The sequence below is a fragment of the Fundulus heteroclitus genome, chromosome 2 (assembly GCF_011125445.2).
Source record: "Fundulus heteroclitus isolate FHET01 chromosome 2, MU-UCD_Fhet_4.1, whole genome shotgun sequence".
Classification (NCBI taxonomy): domain Eukaryota; kingdom Metazoa; phylum Chordata; class Actinopteri; order Cyprinodontiformes; family Fundulidae; genus Fundulus; species Fundulus heteroclitus.
Genome location: NC_046362.1, coordinates 17,617,318 through 17,640,921, shown reverse-complemented (window position 1 = coordinate 17,640,921; position 23,604 = coordinate 17,617,318). Strand labels below are relative to the sequence as shown.

At 39.3% G+C, this 23,604-nt stretch overlaps 1 protein-coding gene across 2 annotated transcripts in view; it reads right to left on the bottom strand.

Moving 5' to 3' along the window:
- Positions 1-23,604, bottom strand: part of tmem266 (transmembrane protein 266) — a 45,647-nt gene that overhangs the window by 5,170 nt on the left and 16,873 nt on the right. For both annotated transcript variants that reach the window (XM_012871407.3, XM_036149742.1), the window contains 6 exons: positions 11,083-11,237; positions 8,450-8,523; positions 5,891-5,947; positions 5,658-5,796; positions 3,838-3,953; positions 1,322-1,514 (listed from right to left, as the gene is read on the bottom strand). In XM_012871407.3, coding sequence (XP_012726861.2) covers positions 1,322-1,514; positions 3,838-3,953; positions 5,658-5,796; positions 5,891-5,947; positions 8,450-8,523; positions 11,083-11,237 — 734 coding nt within the window. The remainder of the gene's footprint in view (positions 1-1,321; positions 1,515-3,837; positions 3,954-5,657; positions 5,797-5,890; positions 5,948-8,449; positions 8,524-11,082; positions 11,238-23,604) is intronic.

The window sequence follows — 23,604 nt, the reverse complement described above, 5'->3', positions numbered from 1 at the left end:
TGAAAAGGAAGGGATTAAAACGGATGATTTGTCCCTTTAAATGTCCCTTTAAATAGGTGTTGGTGACCAGCTGTCCAACAAACTGTGAACAAACATTTACAAATGGAAACATTTAATAGTGTTGCCAATCTTTCCAGGAATTGACAACCTTGTAAATTGTGCATATGCACTGATAAGAGAAAGCAGGTGTTACCAAAAGCTACTTCTCAGATTCCACTGACAACAGAACATTAGAGCAAATGACTGACGAAGAAACAAAAAATAACTACCGTACTGTAAATTGTCACTGCTTAAAGGGGTTTCACCAAGATTTTGAATCATAGTATCTAGCTACTTTTTAATTTTGGCCTTTTGCTTAGTAGAAGATGACAGATTTAGATTTTACTAATTTAAGATAATTGCGAAGACCAAACCATGTATATTGAGTCCTGGTATGTAAAACAGGGAGTACAACATTTTTTATTTTTACTGTTTTGGCAGAAAAAGGTCTAAAAAACTTCAATAAAAAACCTTTAAAAGACCTTTGGAGAAGCCCAGGAGAACTGTTGTGTTGTCCACATTAAGCGATTACGATTAAAGGTTTGACGCGTCGGAATTAAAATTAAAAGAAATTAAAGGCTGCTGGGAGGTTCTACAATGAGGAATACTTTTTCTGCTGTCATTTAAGCTTTGAAAGTTTATTTGAACTGTACTTTTTAACTGTGAACACAGTTTATATGCCCGTCTAACTTTATAAGGATAAACTGCATCTGCTGTCGCTGATTATGTTTCACAAAACCTTTTCTGTATTATGGTTTTGAACCATTGTTTTTAACCACCGGGCTGCAAGGTGTTGCAATGGGCAACAGCAGCTTGCAGCAAGAAGTTCCTGGGTTCGAATCCCGGCCGCTTTCTCCATGGAGTTTGCATGTTCTCCCTTTGGATGCAGGTTTCTCCCCGGCTTACTCTCACAGTCCAAAAACATGACTGCTAGGTTAACTGGTCTCTCTGAATTGCCCTTAAAAGCGTGAATGTGCGACTTTTCCAGAATGAACCCCGCCTCTTGCCCAACCATGGCCAGAGATGGAAAAAAGCCCCCCTGCAACCCAATTAGTATGCATGGACAGTGGATGTACTGTATGTTTCCGCACCCATTAATAAAAGCTGCAGTTTGTAATGTCTAAAATAACTTATTTGCAACTTTTACTGTGTTGCTACAGTTTTGGTGGAGTTCCGATCAAAATAACCTATTGCATTTCTCCACCAGTTGTTAGTGGATGACTTTCTTTCTTCCCGTACTTGACAGCTTGTAATAAACAGCTGGATGTCTCAGGCGGGTTACCTGCAGCCCCCCGAGGCTCTCTAGATTTGGCTGGTCTGTGGTGGTCGGAGGCCCCTGGAGCTAAGCCGTCCACCTCCTGGAAGCTGCTGCTCTGTTTACCCCACATATGGTGGATCTGCATGGCTGCTTCACGCTCTGCTACCAAGTCCAGGTCCTGCTGGGCAAGGTGGGCCCTCAGCTGTCTGATCTCAAACTGGAAGGAAAAACGGAGAGAACAAAGGAACATATGAGGGATTTTAGCAGACAAAACTTTTTTTTTTTTTTAAACAGTAAACAATTGCAACTAATGTCTTTTCTGTGCTGTAAAAAAGTATTTTCCTCCTAACAGCTTGGCTTTGTTTTTGTCCTGTCAAAAAAGGTTTTCAATGAAGATATCATTTATTAGGGGAAGGAGCCAAAGTGACCCTATGTAGAAAGCAATTTCTCCCTTGATAAACCATGAATTATCTGGGATTAATCTAATATATTTTGTTGAATTTCCCTCGGGCGAGATTACTGAACCATATAATCGGGACTAATCAGGATCTAAATAGAACCTCTTTGACAACGTGAATTAGGGTACACCTTGTCCTGATGCATCTCAATAACACAGGTCTGGAAAAAAATTGCGTAGGTCCTCTGGGTGGGTTCATCTTTGTTGAAACGTCTCGTCGCATTGCTTAAGGTATGTCAGTGACACCTGGGTTAAAATTAAATCTCAGAAAGTCCCACATTTCACTGATCACATCAACTCTGTGGATAAATAAATAAAGTTCACATGAGGGGATATAAAAAAATGCAGGTTGGCCTTCCTGGACTGTGACGTCTCAGCCTCGGATGGAGGACGGTTAGAAACTGAGGTTTACCCCCAACCCACTCACACAGACCAGTACAGGTGACTCCTATCAGCCACTGAAGCACAGGTTAGGAGTCATCAGGACTCTATATCGCAGCGCAGACAATTTCCCCACAAACTCAGGAGCCTGGGAGAAGAAGAGATCACACACAAGACGGGCCCTAAAGCAATGCTGTTATCCCAACTGGGCTTTCCTCAAAGCAGGGAATCAACCCAAACAGGGCTCCAGCCAGCCACCAGGCGAGGTAAAAAGGAGGACTCCAGATCCAGACCGACAGTCATCCCTTATGTTAGGGCAGCTTCAGAGAAACTGAGAGGTCTATTTTCTAAACATGACGTCCCAGGGGCTTTCAAACCCCAAAAACCCATCAGGGCAACGACTGGTTCGCCCAAAAGATCCGGTCCGCCGGCACAAACAGAGCAATGTTGTGCATGTTGTTAAGTGCCAGGAGGACTGTGACCAGTTAGACTTCAAAGCAGCCACTGGCCCAGCACTAAAGAGCAACATCATCAGGCCAGGATCCTGCAGTTTAGACTCATCTGCAGGCCAGCGGTCACTCTTTTAGGGATGAAGACGTTCTCATCCTGGATAGAGAACAACGCTGATTTGAAAGGGGAGTAAAGGCAGACATTTTTTTTTTAAATTTTTGTGAAGAGAAACCACCAGTTAAACAGGGGTGGAGGCCTCTGGATCCAGTTATCCCCCTCTTACAATGCTGTTATTTATTCAGGCACCTGGAACAACTAGCAGCATCAGAGCACTAACTCGGTTACTGGCCTGATGTTCCTCCTCTGCGTGTGAGCACAAGTTTTGATTCTAGCATTTCACTCGTTGGGCCACTGTGCAGAGGTACTGCTTATAAGGCCGAGTTTATCGGAAACTCCTCAGACTGAAGAAGTCTCTTGGAGAAGAGATGAAATGTTTCAACAAAGAAGAACCCGGCCCAAGGATCTATTGCGTTATTTTCTTTATTTTTAAGATACACATTCTTATTGTGGTTTTACTAGATTCCCAAAGCCTTTCGAAACTCTAACTCTTTCCAGACTGACAGACGTCCTGAGTTTCTTTTAGCCTACTTAATGTTGTCAGACAGGTTCTGTTTAAGTGATTCTTGATTCTAGATGTCTGGCAGTAACGTGTAGCTGATGAAATTTAACTTGGCTTTTCAAAAAGACATGTAGCAAATCACAGTTAATTTATAATTTAACAAGCGTGGCACACTTTTTTTTTAAATAGGGCGAGGTTGGTTTGTATAGATGCCCCCCCCCCTCCCTCCCCTACATCACAATGTAATTCATCATGTGAACACAACGTTTTGTATTTATGTTGGTTAGCTTTATCTGGCATGAAAATGAGTTTGATTTGAACGTTTAGGTGTGACGAAAAAGCAAAAACAGATGAAATCTCTAAAAGGAGGAACACGGTACTTTTCCACAGCCCCTTACCAGCTATATTATTTGGAGACTTTCCAAATTTGATAATAACGACGACTTAATTATGAGCTCTAATAAATCGCTGGCAAAAAAGATACCATTACTGCATTGTAAAACCTATTGATTTGAAGACATCAATTTTGACTGCATGTGTAATTTGTTTCTCTTGTGTGGCACTTTGCTGCCCTCTGTGGGTCCAATGCTGCTACGAAGCAACATGAGGGAAATCAAATGAGCGAGAACGTACAGCCTGTTCTTGGCAGATCTGGGTTAGCCGATCAAGCTGCTCCTCCCGCACCGCCTTGGCCTTCTCATACTGCTGGATCTCCAGCTCCATTTCCACCTTCACTTGCAGAACATAGGCTGCAAAACAAAATGGGTTGCACTCAGTTTATTATTAATTTTTTTAAAGACACTTTTCTCATTCTAAACGGAGCAGTTAGGAAGTCGTAATACATTTCAGATTTTACTTGTTTCCAGGTTTCCAGGTTCTGAACATATTGCCTATGCTGGAGGAGTTATGCTTTGCTTATACAAAAAAAAAAAAAAGAATAAAATAACATAAATAAAAGCAAGCCTGATGCATAGATAAACTGTGCAGGATCCCCAGCAGGGCGGACAGGACTAGTTGAAGTAATAGATGACCTCCACTGTAATATTCCTAAATCAATAGGCTCTGCAGGAGTGCTGTGGGAATGTATGCTGCTCCAGTTCAGCTCCAGTCATAGGTCTGCGCTGTCACAGCTGAACTTTTACACAAAGATGGTTCACTAACTAGTGTCTATATTTAAGGATCTAATGTTTGAGCGTTTTTCAAGTCAGGAGAAGTTAAAGAGGGCTTTGAAGGCTCTGCGGGGTTTTATCAACACAGAAGCACAGAGTGATCCATGAGCATCAGACCCAAAAACGAGCCAATAGAAAAGAAGAAGACATTATCAGTTTTCTTTTCTTTTCTTTTCACACTGCTGAATACACTCCAGGCAGTGCGACAGGTTGTTTCTCTGCTCCAGTTTCTTCTAAATAAATGTGTAAAGAAACATTTAGACCAGGATGTGGACACACGGCTGGCTGATTGATGCTGTAGTCGAAGTTTCTTAATGGGCCCACTTTACGCAGCCAAATATCAGTTTTTATTCTGCACCTTTCAACCACATTAAATACAATAAGCATTACTTTCAAGTGATAACATTAAACTAGTCTCCGTTACCACGCTTTTAAAATAAAATATATAGTAAAAACAGACACCACCCCCCAAGTAGAAATTAAATTACTTCTAACTTTGCTTATTTCAAGCTCAGTCTCTTCGTATTTGACTTTCACAACATAGAGAGCAGTCCGGATTTTTAAACACTGAAATACATAAAGAACGAGGGCTTTGCTTTATTTGGTTTTCTCATGCTGAAGATGGCAGCTTTTGTGGCATGAAATAAATACTGTATTAACAAAATTGCTTTGGATTTTGGGAGGAAAACCATTATCCAAATACGTGTCGATAGATTTGTAATAGTAATTCAAGATTTAAGTGCAGCCATAGTCCCCTCGCCAGCAGGTGGCCCCCAAGAACATTTGACTCTTTATATAGAATAATGGTCTCCAGACCCTCTTACTTGCTGTTGATTTTAAGAATAAGGATAATTATGAATTTGCTCCTACAGTTTCTGAATTGTGAATTTAATAGACTCAATCGTTTGTTCACATTTGTAATAATATATATTCTATTATATATTAATATATATATATTCTGGTAAATTATTATAATAATTATTTTACTCATAGTCACCATACAGTAGGAACTGTTCCTAGCATGATAGTATGCGTTAACAGCCAAATGATTAAAATATGATCATAAAAAAAATAAAAATAAAAAAACTCATCCTGTACTTTACAGAAAAGCCACAAGAGGGCGCAACATGTGATCAAATGACCCGTTACCAGCAGCTTTTTGGGGCTTCACGACAAATGAAACCCTACCCATTACAATGTAAATGCAAAAATAAATAAATAAATAAACATAAAAAAATAACAAAACACAAACAACTCAGACTGAACAAAGAGAACAAGGCGCACCGTCAATGATTCTCTTAACCCTCCAGATGCGCAGCGAGATAATGAGGCCGATGGCGTCCCAGGGGCTGCTGGGGCCGTTGGCCACTGTGGAGGCCACCATGGGGGCCAGAGAGAGTACGATGACGGCTCCATCAAACACCTGGAACAAAAGAAAAGAAGGCAACTCTTGCATTACAATACCCCCAGTGATAGAAGCCATCGATTTACTTCTCACGAGACACACGAGAGCTCACCTCTACTTTGTTCTCGATGTAATCCCATATCCCCAGCACCACAATCCTGAACACCGTCTAAAGAGCAGCAGGGAGAATAAAAAAAAACAAAAAAAAAACAAGAAGATTTGTTTACAAGTGAGACAGCTGTGAATAACTCCTTTAAATTAACACCTTTTTCTTCATGTCTCCAAGTCACATGTATCAGACATTATGTTTACTCGTAATAACAAAGCTATAGTATTTCATGGTTTCGGCAGTTTTGCTCCTTTTTAGCAACCCCTGATCCCATTTAGTTTTGAACCTTATTAGAGCATGACGAGGTTCCCTTTGTGCCAGAAATCACAAGAACATCCAGCTGTTTACAGTCACTGAGAACACGACAAAAAGCTTCTGTTTTCATAACCCTAAGTTGCACTTCGGCTCCAAAAAAGAACTGAATAAATAACCTCACTGCATGTCATTGAGTGCATACTTTAGTTTATATAGTGTGTCTTGTTCTAAATCAACCCATGCTTCTGCTGCCTTGCCTACTCACCAACCATGTCAATCTGGCTGCAGATGCAAGAAAGCCAACTGTAAAAAAAGTCTAATTTAACCCATCGGTGCACCCATGCACATTTCTGTGTTCCTGGTTTTTAATTTCTACCGTGTCTTACCCATTTTTGCATGCATGTTAAAGATGAAAACTGAAAGCACACTGAAACCTATTCATGCCAGGATTATTGATCCTGCTCAGGTAAACAGTATAAAGCATAAAGCATGCATCGTCACATTTCTTTGCCCGGTTTGAGGCCTGCGGCTAAATTAAGTGTGAGCTCTGAGGGATTTATATGCGGATTACATCATTTTCACCATATATGGCAAATGGACTAAAGAGCAGCTTTATTTCAATGGAAGGCACTCACACTGTATTAATTTAATTGAAACTGAATTGAATTGACTGTGTGTATCTATATCTATATCTATATATATATCTATATCTATATATCTATATATCTATATATGTATATATGTATATATATATATATATATATATATATATATATATATATATATATATATATATATATATATATATATATATATATATATCAGCTGTAAGTATTGCTTTCAAGTTTAATGTTGAAAAAATGGTTTAGAAAAGTTCCTTCCACCTGAATTTATTTGTCATTTTTTGTATATTTTGTAATTTTTTACTTTAAAATACCAGAATATGCACACAACCTTATATTTTGTCTGTTCTATTACATAATTTTCAAATATCAAATCATCCACTGTTATGATTAGTTACTCAGTACTTCAGTAGCCTTCCTACTGAATACTTTTTTTACTGTTACTTGAATAATTTCTTGGCTGATTACTTTTTACTTGAGTAAAAATATGTTGAAGTAGTGCTACTCTTACTTGAGTCCAATATTTGGCTACTCTATCCACCCGTGGCTCTGAGGCATTAAGTTTTGTCTGGGTTTGTTATGTGCATGGAGAGAGAGTATGTAAGCACTTGTCTGCAGCAGCCATGTTTTATTATCGCTTGACCAAATGCATAAATGCAGAAGTGTAGCTTTTCCAGAGCCTTCATTTCAAGCGTGATTTTTTTTTTTTTTTTTTTGATGAAAACGTTCAAAGCCCTAAAAATATTCTAGGGTTATGAACACTTTCCCAAGGCACTGAATGTGGATATTATTTGATGTTTGTCTGTCATTACAGACATGAAGTAACATCTCACCAACTTAATAAAGAAAAATAAAAGCATAGCATATAGACACAGAAATACCTACTATTTCTTGGGTAATTTAACACATTGCAGACACAGTCTACTGCACCTTTGTTTTTGTTTTTTTACAATGCAGTGCAGTCGCACACCTGTAGGCGTTGCTGTGTTAATATTATCACCTTTTTTTCACAGTGGGAGGAAAAAAATACTTTCACTCCCAGACGTGTAAAAGCTCTTTTAAATTTCTGTCTTCTCACGTCAGTGAATATGGTGGCATATGTGAACCACACAAATAAAACAGGCAGTATGGAGCTTTAAGGAAAAAGGAACAACAGAGTCAACAGAGGGAAGACGGCAACGTCCAGGCAAGCGTTCGTTACGTGCGTTACAAATAAAGAGAGCAGGGTCCCCCTATAACAGACACTACAAGTTTGAAAGCAAGTGATCAAGCGTAAGAAACTAATAGGAATGTCGCCAGCTGTAAAGGAAATGATCCGATGATCAGTGAACAGCTCCTGAGGCCTTGGAGTCATTTGAAGGAAGTGGCACAGGAAGCTCCATCACCATTTTAAAAGGTTATTTTGCTGTGGATCAATCAAACACCCCGAGAAGGACTGACTGTACGAGAGCTTTGAAAATGCATCCTTTCCCTATGTGAAATCTCACCGGATCAGAGTATCAGAGCGTGTGTGCGCAGTGAAAAGGGGGCACGGGGCATTTCAAAGCTGTTCCAGTATTGTGTTGAGAACCTGCCGGTGCATATCACCGGTGCAACATACTGCACAGCGCAGCATTAATCGTCAGCTCGCTGCATCGGCTGTAAGTGAGATTGCTTTTGTGTTGAGCAGGGGGGGGGGACTGACCTCGGTGAAGAACACGGAGAGGATGGCCAGGCTGATCCAGTGGATGATGCTGGCAAACTGGGATGCATTATTAACTGAGGGAATAAAACAGAATACGTGATTATTTTTTTAAAGGACAGTGGCACACACGGGCTAGAAATAGATGGCACACTTCACTGCATGGAACGTGAAATGGTATTTTTGAAAATAAAAAAACACCCAACGCAACCACACCACGTCTGCATCTCAAGACAGCAGCATCATACATATTCATTCACCACATACTGTACATGCACGTGTCTGCATCTTCCCCTCGATTCGTCAGACTACTCGCGGACGGCATCAAACTGCGCCCGGGCTATCAGCAGAGACATTTGTCTTCACGCGCCACATCTCCCTCCATCTGTCTTTGTTTGCTGTGTTCAGTGATCTGTCCTATCAGCCTATTCATCTTCCTCCCAAGTCCTCTCCACAATCGCTCGAGCAGCAGACTCTCCATTGCTTGATTTCTTGCTCCGTCCTCCTTCTCACATTTGTCTCAGTTGTCAATTTAACTGGTCAATCACTCAGCCAGCCAACGGGGAACATAAAAAGCTTGAAGGCGTTTTTGGATGTGGCTAGAGGAAAATGGCTTGTCAGCATATCAGCCCTTGGACAGGAACAGGAAATCCACTCAGATCGTTACCTCGCGACATGTGAGTGACGCTCAAAGCACAATGATGTAAATATCAGATACAGGGGCTCAGGATTTCTGTTTTTTCAAGACATAACGGGCTTCTTGGGTTAAATTAGCAAATTTTAAATGCTTTTCAAATTGTTTTGATGTCATCCCATCCAGGTTTGTCAATATGCATTAGAATCTGGTCAAAAAGTGAACATGTTTCAGTAATTGTATTCAAACAATAAATGATGGACAATACTTCTGACTTGACAGCTGTTCAGCAGGCAGTCACCAGCACCCCTTTTTCTGAGGAGGGAAAGCCACAAAAATGCTCATCGCTGAAGAAGTTGAGCTGTTCTCAGACGGCTGGATCCAAGCACACAAATGGAAAGTTGAGCGGAAGGACAAAGTGTGGTGGGAAACGCATCAAGTTTTACTCTAACGCTAACGTGCCCTGGTACCAAATGGAGTTGACTGATTGCGGTCCAAAACAGGAACACGTTCAATTATTTTATGCCGCTTAAAAAAAAAAAAAAACTGAAGCTGAAATTACATTAAACAAGAATAGGAAACTCATTTTGCTTCAAGAAAAAGAATGCAGCTGTTTTTATTTATCAAATATTGTTGCTGAATAATGCATGTTGCAACACTATACCTTATATATTTAGAGCGTTGTTGCTGGAAATAAACTTAGAATAATAAAAAAAAAATACTTATTTGAAGAAGTGATGTGAGGCAGGATACATGTCGCCCGTCTAAGTCTTATTTTGTAAAACAGGACACCGCTCTTAAAAAAGTGTAAAGCGAAAGATGCTTCATAAATAAGGATTTATTAATAATAATTTTATTGCAGTGGAATAATTAAGACTTCCTGCACTGAGCTTTGGAGATGTTCTCCCCCTCCTTTACCGTCTTGCTCCCTGTGCGCACCGATAGACCTCGGGTTCTGGTTTAGACACGTCTATATCGCAGGTGTTTTACACCTTTTAATTACAGCTCGTACCTTATATATAGGTAATTTTAGGTGAGCGTTATCAATTAGGTAAACTCCCTGAGAAGATATTTTTGCTAACCTCTCCTGCAAGCTGAATTCTCGCTGCATTTTTGCGTTCACAAACACACGAGAATCCATCTTCAACAGTTTGTGTCCGAACCAAAAAACGGTTCGGGCCAATCACGTCGCAGCATTGTGGTTTTGGGCGGGACATACCAGTGCGACAAAAGCGAGGGTGGTGAACCCTTCAGCCAAACCAACATAGACATAGCTATGTTCTATCGCAGAGTGTGCCCCAACTGAGCTTGACTGTATCTTAACTAGGATAGAATGGGAATACATACAACTGAGTTTGTTTCTCTCCATATGATTGATTTTATCGGTTTATCTATTTTTGTATGCACATTGGTTTGATTTGTCTATCTGTTGTCAATTAGCACCATATAAAGAAGCCACACTTAAGACAGTGTCGTCACTGAAGGTTTGATTCAACATGAAGTTGTCGTTCCTTTATACTCTTAGAACATTGCTGACATTAAAGTAAGAATAATCAAAATATACACCGTTTAGATGTGTACGCTGCAGGATTTCAGATACTCCTCACAGTAGTAGTGTGCTGATGCGGGGCTGCAGAATACTGACACGGTCGGTGTAACATTCGCAAACTTCAATGTTATCATCAACCTTCTGCGCTTTATTTCTCTCTAAACATGGGATCCCCGCAGCTAAACTGTTATGCTAATGATTGAGCAATGAAACCGCTCCTTTGTCTTGTGTATCAGATCTATGCTTTGACCCAGTGCCTTTGAATAACAATCAGGTAAACAGTCGTGCTGAGCAGACCACTTTCTGCTCTCTCCAAGGGCGTGTTACATCCAGCCTGGACTGTAAATAATGAACAGAACACACCAACTTCATCAATTTTACATCCTCAAAACCCCCACCACACCCACCACCACCTCCATTAAAGCCACGTTATCTCTGTAAAGCATCACTCACACTGCAACAGCTTGGTGTCTATGAGCAGCTCCACTGTCAGCAGCAGCACCACCAGGATGACACAGGCCACCAGGAAGCAATTGAAACCCGCCGACAGCAGGCAGACCTGCCACAGGGCCGCTCGCCGTCCACAGCAGGGCTTCAGCCAGTTTGACCTGAGCAGAGGGCGGGAGAGAGAGGAGACACAGGAGGGGGGGGGGGGGGGGGGGGGGGGACGTGGAAAAGATGAGAAATATTGTAGCGGCATGAAAAAAAGTAACATCTACAGCAAGGCTGAATAGAAAACACGAGACATGCCATGTTTTGTTTCTGTAAAGGTGCATAATTTATCATATCCAGCGTCAGTGTGTCTTTGCCCCCACAGTGGATGCATTTTCATATACAGACCTTACCAAATGCTTTATAAACATTAAGTACATTTTGTTTTTATTTAAATATTCATCTTTGAAAATACAGTCATAATCAAAAATTTAGAATATGTTTGTCGATGAGGTTTGTTTTTCAGTTTTCTTCTTAAAATAACCTTTAAGCAGGTATCAAACATGCTCTTTGTTAAACTCACATTTCTGTTTTTAAAAAAAGTGTTTTTGTTTTCCATTGGTCTGACGTAATATTGTAATCCTAAATGTTGTTTTTTTTTTTATCAGCTAAAAAATGAAAGTAATCATAATTAATAGAAATTAAGGGTTGAAAACATCTGGGTAATTACTTCACTTAGTGAATTGTGTTACTGAATTATAGGATCTTTTCAATAATATTCTAATTTATTGAAAATTACTGTATATTTTAAACAGATTTTTTTGATATATTTTTTTTTCTAGTGCAGCAGAATTATTTGGCAATTTAACATAAGATGAATTTTTCTCATGAAACTCTACAAAAAAGCAACAAGCAATATCACACTAGTCTTAATTCTTTTAGGTTACAGCTATGCCTAACTTATAAAAAGTTATTTTTATTTTTGCATAACCTCTCATTGACATAAAAATAAACCAGTTAAAGTTAAGGAGAAATGACTTGCTTTCGGTCCCCACAGCTTCACCAGGTGGCAAACCAGCAGGCGCGGGGGTTACTGTTAATTTTTTTTTTTATGACTGTTTAGAGAGCTGACCAGATGATGTCAGCCTGCTTTCATCACAGTAGGAATGCAGTTGCTGCACTTTTAAAGTGTGGAGTAGCCATTGGCTCATGGTCTGAGATCCTCACGCTATGGTAACCTTCAATAAGAATGCAATAGTTTTATGGTAAAAACACGAAAATATGAAACAAAAGTGTATAACATGGTCTAATTGCTTCTATTTAAAACAGAAGAATAACAATTATTCCTAGTACTTTAAAAATGATATTGTAGCTATAATTTTATTGCCAACATATTATAGATATAATGTATCTGCCTATATTTATTTTGAGTGACAGATTCTTAATAAAGTAAAACTTAATTTGTTGACATCTCTGCTATTATTTGCATCATTTTCCATACTCCTGTTAATAGTCTGGTATTATTTTAATTTTTTTACACTGTAAATTATTTGGTTCCTATACTAAGAGAAAAAACAAACAAAAAACATAGCTTTAGAAGTGTTAGATAATTTATCTCATTTCAAAATATGTTTTTTTTTAAGTGTTAACCTTTACATAGTAATCTTAAATCAAGCAAATTAGCTCAAAAGAAGCCCAAATTCAAAAGATTTGAATGCTCTCATCTTATGGGAAGAAAACTTTATAAAATAAAGCCAGTGTCATACTTCCTGACTTTGGTTTGGATTAAATAGAATATCACTAGAATAATTCTGGTTGAAAGCATTGTTTAAAACATCTGAATAAACAACATTTAAAAATAAAATGGAAGACCTTCTAAATGGTTAATAGACAGATCTGTTGAACATTTCTCATAAATAGTCGGGGAAGGTAAAAAAGATAAATAAAATACTCTCCAGCAGTCTGAGGGATTCTGATTTGCTTGGTATTTGGTTTTCGAAAGTTCCAGGCATTGAATCACTCCCCACTGCAAAAATCGACTAAACTAAACTAAAAATAAGTAACATTTTCTTGAAATAAGTGTATTTGTACTTTATTTGAGCAGCTAAATAAGATTATCTGCCAATGGAATAAGATGTTTGCACTTCAAATAGGAACAACTCGTCTCCATCAACTTATTTCCACTGCATTATATCTAATTATCTTATTTTAGGGGTAAACATACTCTTTCCATTGGCAGATAATCTTATTTAGCTGCTCAAATCAAGTACAAATACACTCATTTCAAGAAAATTTTACTTATTTTCAGTTCTGTTAATGCAGTGGGTGGGGATTTAGAGCAACAATCTCAACAATTAGTGACCTATCAGCTGTGCATTCCTAAAATGTTTAAAGGGACAGTAGTGTATGCAAACTTTTGATATGAAGAATAAAAAAATCTCTCAGTGTTCTAGCATTTAACAAAGAGAAAAAAAATGCAATCCTAATTGACAAGAAATGTTTAGTCTGATTTAATATCAGACAGCGGAAAAAAAGGTTAATCAGTGTAGGATGTAGACGTCTGAGCTCAGCTGTAATTATTATAACACGACAGTAAATATTACATTTCTCACATTCACCGTTTGTCCATTAGATACAGTAATATAGTAATAGTAATAGTAATATCATCTTTATTGTCATTGAAATATAAATTACAACGAAATTTGTTCTCTGCTTTTAACCCATCACCCTTGGGGAGCAGTGGGCTGCCACTGTAGGGCGCCAGGGGAGCAATCAGAACCATTTAATAAAAGATTTACTCTGATCAGTTTTCCAATAATAAAAACTGTTTCCCTTAAATTGTAGAGAAAGAGAGGACACTTTATGAGTGGAGTCATTTTAGTTTTAAAGGATCTAAACACTCTATTGATCGTAAACCAAGGTCAGCAGAGCAGCTGGAGGTTGGCCACGCTGTCGGTTCGTGCCAAGAAATCAAGCGTTGCACTCAGCCCTCTACAGCAACCTTCTCTAGCTGCCAGTCCCCGCAAATTAGAGCCCAACACCAGGGGCGACAAAGAGGCAGTGAAGGGTAATGGTTCCTTCCCATGTGCAAACGTACTCTAAGGGCAAAATGTCAAACCACATCGGCTAAAGAAAACATTTATGCATTAGGATGCTTCGTGCAGTAACGGGAAATCTGTGGACAAACGGTTAAAAAGACAGAGCGAGCAGCACGCGGAGAAAACCCAGCCTCCGATCCGAAAAGCACGATTTAACTTGTACCGTGTGAAATCATAATTCATTCAGACCTCTCCCAAAAGGCTGGCAGAAAAGGTATTAATTTAATAAACCTGTAAAGAAAAACCGTGACTGGAAGCAGAGTAAATGGCAGTGATGGATTAATCCAAGCCCCAGAAACGTAATTTTAGGCAAATCTCTTTAAAACCTTGAACACCGAGGACCTGAAGTATTTATGAAGAAGAGGGATTGCTTCAGCGATGAAGCAAGGCAAAGAGGAAAATCATCAGTTCAGGGTCAAAGCAGGGTCATTTTTAAACAGGCCACCCCTCACAGACTGCTCCTGCATTGCACATGCGCGCGCGCGCACACACACACACACACACACACACACACACACACACACACACAACACAGATGCATGCACTGTGTGCAGACAAATGAAACCTGCAGGGCCCGGTGCACCGTTCATAAAGACATCAACTGAGCATCACACAGAGAAAACGCACTGAGGGACGATCGAAGCAGCAGCAGAGTGAGGGGATTAGATCATGAGGCTGATCAATAGTGACCTGCGATGGAAGTGATGGCTTGCTGTAAATGATGCTTGCCGGAAAATGGCCGCTCCGGCTTCACAAAGCAGGCAAAGACACACAGAACAGGACAACTGGCACAGGCAGAGAGGGTCTGGCTGCTCGGCTGGAGCCCGTTTGCACAGACCCGACAGAGTTTTTGGCTGCTTCCACAGCTGCGCTATACTCACCCCGCCACATGCAGCATCTAAATCGTTATATTGACTCCTGCAAATAAGGCATGATGAAACAGGAGGTGCATTTATGAAGCAGCTACGGGTCAAACTGAAATTAAATCAGAGACGTGGGGATCTTTTTGTGTAATTTTGGGTCAACAGATGGGAGCCGGAGAGAAAGAGTCCCTCATTAGAATCTGCATTTCATTCAGGATGATGAAAAACGTTGATTACAAAAAATATTACACACGTGATAATGTATTATTATGTGAAAAAATAAATCTTGATAGGAATAAAAGACTAAGTGGTAATGTTTCCAAGGCTCAAAAACGGACTTCCTCTTTTTTTCCCCCGTTTCAGATTAATTTAACACCAGAAAATTAAGATCCGGGTACATAAAAAAAGCTGTTTTTGAATAAAAAGTTATTTACCAAGAAAGAAAAACAATATGGCCTGATGTAAAAATACAATTTCCTCCTTTGTTAAATCACAATTTAAGTATGTTTAACCAAAACTTTTTTGACTAGCTGAGTTCTTTCCCCCTATCACTTTCTCTAGACACAACCAGAGCAGATTACCAACAGACTACTGCTGGAGAATTAAGAAATGACTTCAATAGAACCTGTCTGACAACATGTAGTTGGCTAAAAGATCTTGTATGAAGCAAAAAATGAGTTACACAACTTCTACTTCTACCACACAGGGGTTACAAAGCCACTCCAAGAGGGCAACACCAATTCTTCTAGGAAGTCACAAAAACAACAAGAGCAAAAAAAAAAATAAAAATAAAAACAAGAAAGAACAAACATCTACAGCACTGGCCACACCTCCCTCAATTATGGTCAGAGTTCACGATTAAACAATAAATAAATGGGAAGAGAAGTGCGTCTCTCTTCCTATTACTGTGGTGTAATGTGTAATCTGTGTATTTCATGTTTTTTTATTGTATGTATTTTATGGTGGCAGTTTTTATTTTATTTTATTTTATCTTTTTAGCACATGCGGTCCAAGGCAAATTTCCCCTATGGAACAACAAAGTAAAATCTAATCTAATCTATTGGAGAGTTTCCAGTGGAAGACCATTGCTAACCAAAGCATAAATAACACAAAGGCTCATCAAACATCTTAATGATCACAAAGACTTAGGCAAATATTCTGTGCATTTACTGGATAGAAGTGGAACTTTTTTTGACGCCGTGTGTCCTGTTACATCTGCTGTGAAGCTAAGATTTGATTTTTGGAAAACAAACACCTAACAAACATTCAGATGTGGTGGTGGTGATAGAGTGAAGGTCTGGGGCTGCTTTGGTAAATGGCTTGTAGCTGTATAGCCTTTAACTAGTCCGACGACCCGAAAACACTTCACCCCACAATCAGTCATTCATTCACACTCTGACAGTGGTGAGCTGTGTTAGTAGCCACAGCTGCCCTAGGGCAGACTGACAGAAGCAGGCGCCACCGGATCCTCTGACCGCCACCAGCAGGCAATTCGGGTTAAGTGTCTTGTCCAAGGACACAACGACTAAGACGTTCGGAGCGGGGGATCGAACTGGCAACATGCTGGTTCGATCGAACTTTCGCTTTGCTGCTTCAGGGTCTGCCGTCAATCATGAGACCATGAATTCTGTTCTCTAGCAGAACATCCCAAAGGACCATTTCCGGTCATCTGCTCGTGTCTTTGGGGTATTACAGTGGAACAGTAATCTAAAGCACACAAAACATATGTCAAGTGCTGCACTGACCAGTTTATGCTGTTGCTTAGCGACCTATATTTAGATAAATAACACACAAACATTAAATTCAAACTCAACCTTTTATTCAACCAACTTTTTACCAAAACTGCAAGTTTTTAAAAAAGAGAAAAATAATGCGTGTTCTCTGAACTCTTTGAGTGTTCCTGGATCTGCGTTTTTGATTGGTTGGTAAGGTGTAATGAATGCAAAAGGAGGGAAAACTGTTCTTCTATTCAACTTTTTAATTTTATTGACCCCTTTAAGACGTTTATCATTGGATAACATTTTCTAATAACTACTAATGTGATTTCATGCCTGATCTGTATTTTGTAACTTACTTGATTGTTCTGAGAGCCTCCGTTCTAATTCAGGTGTAGTACATTCTTCTTAACTATATGAACAGCTTGAGATCAGAAGGACAGGCTTTAGCTGAACAGCTTTCATAAGCAGGAGCAAATGTCAGCCGGCAACATTTCAAAGCGGATCCCGTTTTCTGTCACCCTCCCCTTCAGAGAACTATGAACCCCCGTGGTTCCTCGAGTATAAACTTCAACCAATTCACACCAATCTGCTGAACTCAGCAGGCTCGGGCTGAGGAAAATGGGCCACGACTGTGAGCCTGCAGGCTGCTGAACAGCACAGGTTGGAGTACTTTGTCTTGTTCAGGCTGTTCAGGAAGTGAGTTTTCTTATCTTTCTTTCAATTCTTACCTCTCCGTCCCTCCATCTGTTGACATATGAAAACTCCTACCTGTTCATCCGAAAGAGACAATTTGGGTCTCCTGCCTCATCTATTTAGAAAGCCGGATGTTTTCAAACTCAACAATTGACTGTTTCTTTTTCTGCATTACCAGAGCAAGAAAAAAATGCGCTGTGACAGCCAAGATAAGCAAATACACCCAGCAGGAAATCAGGATGAAGCGCGAAGAATGAAGTTATCACCGTAATCAATGCAAGGTTGTGAAGATTGAATTTCTTGTTGCTATAAATCTCCTACAGCATCATGTCCAGGGGAATTAAACATTCGCTGTAAATTATCACAGCGGAGAGAAGAGTCTGATTGATTGCGGGTGCCAATAAAACAAGTTTAGGATCCAGCCTGGCACCCATCGTTCTTCTAATCCCATTTAAGAAAAACGGCGGCAGCCTTTCTCTTCATACAGCCTCCATCACATTCGGCCGGTCTCTAATTACAATAAGGCGCGACGGCTTAAATTGTCCGTCTTAGAACAGCGCGCAACCTAAAGCAGGGAACTCAGCACCTGCCTTTGCAAGAGAAATATGGGCCACAGATACAAGACAAATGGAGACAGATGGGGCTCCACGCACAGAGCAGCGGACAAGTTGTCCCTGATATATTTCTTTCTCACCACTGGGAGACTTGATCTCCTTTGCTCTCGGGCTGAGAAGCAGCCTCACAGTTTACATAACAAACCATCAAAACCGGCAGTGAAATGTCACCTATTGTGTCACACATGGTGCCAGGCAATGTGACAATGTGATGGAGAAGCCTTTTTCTGCGCTCGTTTGAAAATAGGCCTTTTGGACATCCATCGGACACAAACAGGTCCGGCGGAGATCTGGATCCAAAACCAATAGAAATACTGCTGCTGGCACTATGCACCACAGATTCTGGCGAGCTTCTCGATCGTCGTATTGAACAATTTATAAATCTTTTACATTCAGCATACCTAATCCCGATCTGATGCGCTTTGCGAAACTGTTCAAACATCCTGAACTTTCCCATTTTGTCCAACTTTGGTGTATTTTAATTGAGCTTTAACATGACAGACCGGCACAAAGTAGCATGCAATTGTAAAGTTGAAGGAAGAGGATGTACAGTTTTCAACATTTTTAACAAAGTTAGAGCATCTGTGGAGAAAATTCCAAGTCTGGCTTCATCCTCAAGTTTAGGTTTTGTCAAACTGGTCCATTCCAACACATGAATATTTTTTTTGTCCTAACTGCAATCTGTGTCCCCAGGGTCAGATTTGGCTTTTTTGCTCATCCTCTTGGCAATATTTTCTGGTATAAAGGGGTGTGTGATTAAGCAGCTTCTCCATATGTTTTTTTTATCCAATATCTGCATATGACACCCACAGCAGAATTATAGTAATTGGAGAAGGCTTTAAAACAATCAATTAATGTAATTTAGCTCCTATGTGCTTTATTTTTTGAGTGGGATAGATATTTTTTTCCAAACTCAGCCTGCTTCATTTCACAAAAATATTGTCTTTTTTTCTACGCTCTAAGATCTAGAAAGGGGAGTTGAAATAATTTTCATTCTTTAACTTTCACAATAAAGTGTTTTATACAGTTCACATTTTTGAAATGTTATAATCTATACTTAATTTTCTAAAGGTGAAATAGGTCTTGTGGGCCTAGACAGATTTTATGTCATGGCATCAAGGACAAAAATGTCTCTCGGGATTAAAAAGGTTGCTGACCCCTAATCTAAAAGGCATGCCTGTGTGGTCCTGTGAGTGGGGGGTGGGGTGGTGGTGGTGTGTTTATCATCATCATCTCATCCCACTTCTGTTTAACTCTCTTCTGACCAACTCTGAAGAACTAGAAGAAATAGACTCCCTTCCTTTTCTTTAAAATGTATATGTATAATTTATATATATTTAAACCAAAGAGGAGCGTGAAAACCTTTGTAAAGCCGTATATGTAGGTGCCCAAAAAATGAAAGGAAAACTTCCCTAATTTCATCAAATTTGTGGAACATTGTAAGACCAGCCTACATGGTCATCATAACGCAACATGCCAACCCTGTTTACGCTGCAACTACAACATCCAGCCTGCACTGCTTAAAAGAAAAGGTTTTATCCAAACCAACAGTGCAGTATGAACAACAAAACATATTAACAAACTCTGTTTTGATCGGCAGTTCCTAGTTTTGTGAATGAAACTGTTCAAGGGCATCTTCTGCTGCTCCCTCTATTCCTTCTTTTTATACCTCGCCTCCTCTCTTCTCCAATCAAAGCGGCAGGTTGACCCCCGTGAACCATCTGTCATCTCACACCTCTCAGTCTGGACCCTGGAGATCAGTGGCATATGTTGCAGCTACTGTGGACAGAAGGCCTATCTGGGGAGCTAGCTTTTGCCTTTACTCATCACCTTGCTTAATTTAGTCTCTTCTGTGGGATAGAGTTTTCTAAATGTGGTGATGATGGTAACAGTTTCTGTCACTTCCTAACACACACAAGGTAATCATCGGGCATACTTTTTGGAAGTACGCAAAAATATGTAATTGAATACTTATTAAAGAGGTCTTCCGTTGCTATCTCGGCAATTCATCGGTGGACTGAATTCACAAGACTCCAAAACACACAGTCCTAAAAATGTGATCAATTTGATTTCTGATATCATTATCACAATTGCAGAAAAATATTGAAAATATATATTGTTAAAAAATAGGTAATTATTGAGTTATCAAAGCTGGAATTTAGGGCAAGATCCATCATTTCATTCAAACAAGCTGACTTTAGTAAAAAATACAAAAAGAAAACAAAAGAACCCTGGTGTAGTGACAAAAGGCTATTTAAAAAAATAAATAAAAATCCTTCGACAACATTCCTACAAAGACAACACAATCTGTAAGCTACCTCAGTCGTACACTAAGTCATCAACTTGGGCTGCTCACATCAAACGACAATGCCTATTTACATAAACAATTCCTGCATTATTGTACCAGAGAGTGTGAAGAGCTCTGCCGGTTATAGCGCCTGTCCCTGTATTGCTTTCCCACTTCACACCTACTCACCAACTCAGCTCTGCGACTAGTAGTTGAGCAGATTACGCTTAGCTACTTTATAGTCTTTCATCCAGTAGTTGTCAGTTCTAAAAATCACACAATCCTTAAAGGAACTATAAGCAAAATTTCACCACTAGGTTCGCTGTTGAGCACTGTCTGTAAACCAAAGCAAGATGGGTGGCAAATTACACCTCTCTCTATCTCCAAAAGCTAAGCACCAGACCACCAGTTATCCCGTTTTTTTTTCTCTTGGTAAAAACGTGTCTTGATCGTCTGTGGGTGAATGCGTTGGTGGCATTCTATTGGGAGGGAGGGGCTAAGCCATGAGTGGCAGCTGTTCACATGCACGTAGATGCACGCACGGCCTGCCCAGCTTAGTAAACAAGATACTGGAGAACAACACACAGAGATGACGTGTGACGTCATACCATATTCCATTTCAAGTCCTTCACAAAACTATATTTTAGTTCTTTCTGTCTAAAACAATGACATTTTGCTTATTGGTTCTTTAAGCTACAGTCACTGTTCCTTATCTTGCCATGTTTGTTGAAGGATCTAGAAACATGGTTTACATGGGTCCAAATGTGCACATTTTGTAAAACATCAAAACTGGTCATTTCTGTGAAGTGTCACTTATGATGCAGCCGTTTTGTGTATCGTGTGCATAAGGGAATGCAGTGTGACGAATAAGCAGTTGTTATTGTGTTCATGTAAAAAAGCAATATGTCCTTCGCCACAAGTCCTTGATTTACTATTTGTTTTCTAGTTCAAAGCTCTTTATAATCTAAATAATATGAGGGCCCCCAAGTGGTCAAATAATTATTAGCAGAATGAATCAGAAAGCAAGTCACTCTAAGCAATTAGCACGCAGAGTGGAGTAATCCTTCACAATTGCAGACAAAGCATCTGCATGGCACAGAATAGGATTAAGTAATCTTATTATTGAGTCATTGCTGCAATTGTTTCAGAAACACTTGCTTAAATTCCCTAGCAAGGGTACATACAGATTCAATCGCAACTGAGGCAAACAGCAAACATTTAAGCGTGCGATGAGGGTATTACTTTCGATGTTTATGAAGTAAAAATAAAAAACAGACTTAATATATTATTTCTATTCACTTTATCTTGGCCATATTGATGACATACCACCCGTTTAAAGAAATCACAATAAGCTGCTTTGAAGGCCTGAATGTACATCAACAGACTGGTTTCCCCAGCACTGTTTCTACAAATATATACACTAAAACAATATATAAACTAAAATTATAATTCAAACCCAAAGAAAACATTGTCCATTTTGAATCTGAAGGAATTTGTCTTTCTACATCACTCAGAACTGAAAGTCAGCGCAAATAAAGCACAAGCTTTCAGGTCAAATGCCACTCTATGGTATGTGCCAGAAAAAAAAATCTTTCCAACACCAGTGAGGTAGTTCTGAAAGATTTAAATCATGCAGCATTCAACACATTCCGCCATTGTGTCATTCCAGGGATGTCATACAACTGAGTCACAAAGGCATCCAGTGGTTCGTCTGCGTGAAATGTGAGAGCATGAAACCGCAATGACAATGGAATGCTGGTGACCTGAAAATCAGGAATTTCATTACAGAAGTTCATCCACTTACTGTAACAAGTCGCTGCTCCTAAATGTTGCCATACCCCCTATAATTCTAGCAATAATAATTTTTCCCCATACAGAAGCCAATGCAGACATGCTCTTTATAAAAGCAGCCATAGTTTACAACTAAATAATTAGTATATATATATATATATATATATATATATATATATATATATATATATATATATATATATATATATATATATATATATATATCTTATTATTGATTTAAACCGATTGTGTTAAGTTGATTGAAGTTCAGGTCATTTCCCCTGCGGTGCTCCAGGACAAATTAGCAGAAGTTGCGTCTTATACAGTAATGTTGCCATTTGGCAGAGTAACTAAGCAGGCGGAAGAATTCGTACGGACTGACTGACAAAGTGAAGCTGTGAACTGGTGTGAGTAAAAACTAAATCCAGCCTATGATCCAAAATGCTCGTCTTCTTTAGAGTCTTACATTGTTTTGGAGGAACTTTGGTCCACTTTTCATTTTACTCGAGTTCATTAGGGTTTGCACACATTCATATTTGCACAGCTCATGTGCTCACACCGAGGATAATTAGTTAGTAAAGAGCTTCTCAGCGCCAGTACCTGGCTGCTTCTTTCCTTCTTAAACCCTGCTAAAGCAGTAAAGGTGTACCGTGCTTTCCCACACATAGATTTTTCAGTTTGGATTTATTTCTGTTCAGTTCAATTCAAAAATACTTTAGACCTCATTGCTTTTTACTTTATGAATGACAATGTGGAATTTTATTTATTTATTATTTCCTGTTTTTCCTCACCTGGGGTAAAATTTTAATCATTTTAGAACCGACAAAAGAGCAAAAGATTTGTGTTATGCCCTGCTGCAAAAAAAGGTATACTTGTTTTATCATGACTGTTCATGCTAATATCTTTTTTCAGATAGACAGCTCTATTGTGTACGCTTCTAAATTAAACCAATTCATAAAGTTGTTCTGACAATTCAAAGTTTAAAGAATAATTAAGAAAAGGTGTGTGTGTGTCGGGGGGTTCCTCTTTAAATACCCTACATCTAATAGAAAATAAATCAATGAAGCTTATTTACTTCAGAAAATGCTTTGACGTGCGGTTTAAACTATAACTCGAAAATCGAAACATGCAAATTGGGACAACTTCAAAACTATCTAGACTTGGAGTTTCACCGAAACAGACAGGCTCGGTAGGAGAAACATTCATCAGAGAAACAGCAAAGGGCAAAAACATTTACTTTATAGATGTGCAAAGCATGAAGCAACAACTCCAGACTTGCAGCTGGAATTGCAATGCAAGGTGGATCTACAAAGTATTGACCCAGGGGGTTTGATACGAATGCAAGCCACGCATTTCCAAAGGTGGGTAGAGTAGTCAAAGATTTCACTCAACAGCAAGAGTAGCAGTACATCAATATATTTTAAAAAGTCACAATCCCCCCCCACCCCCCCCAAACAAAATTACTCAACAGTGAAAAAG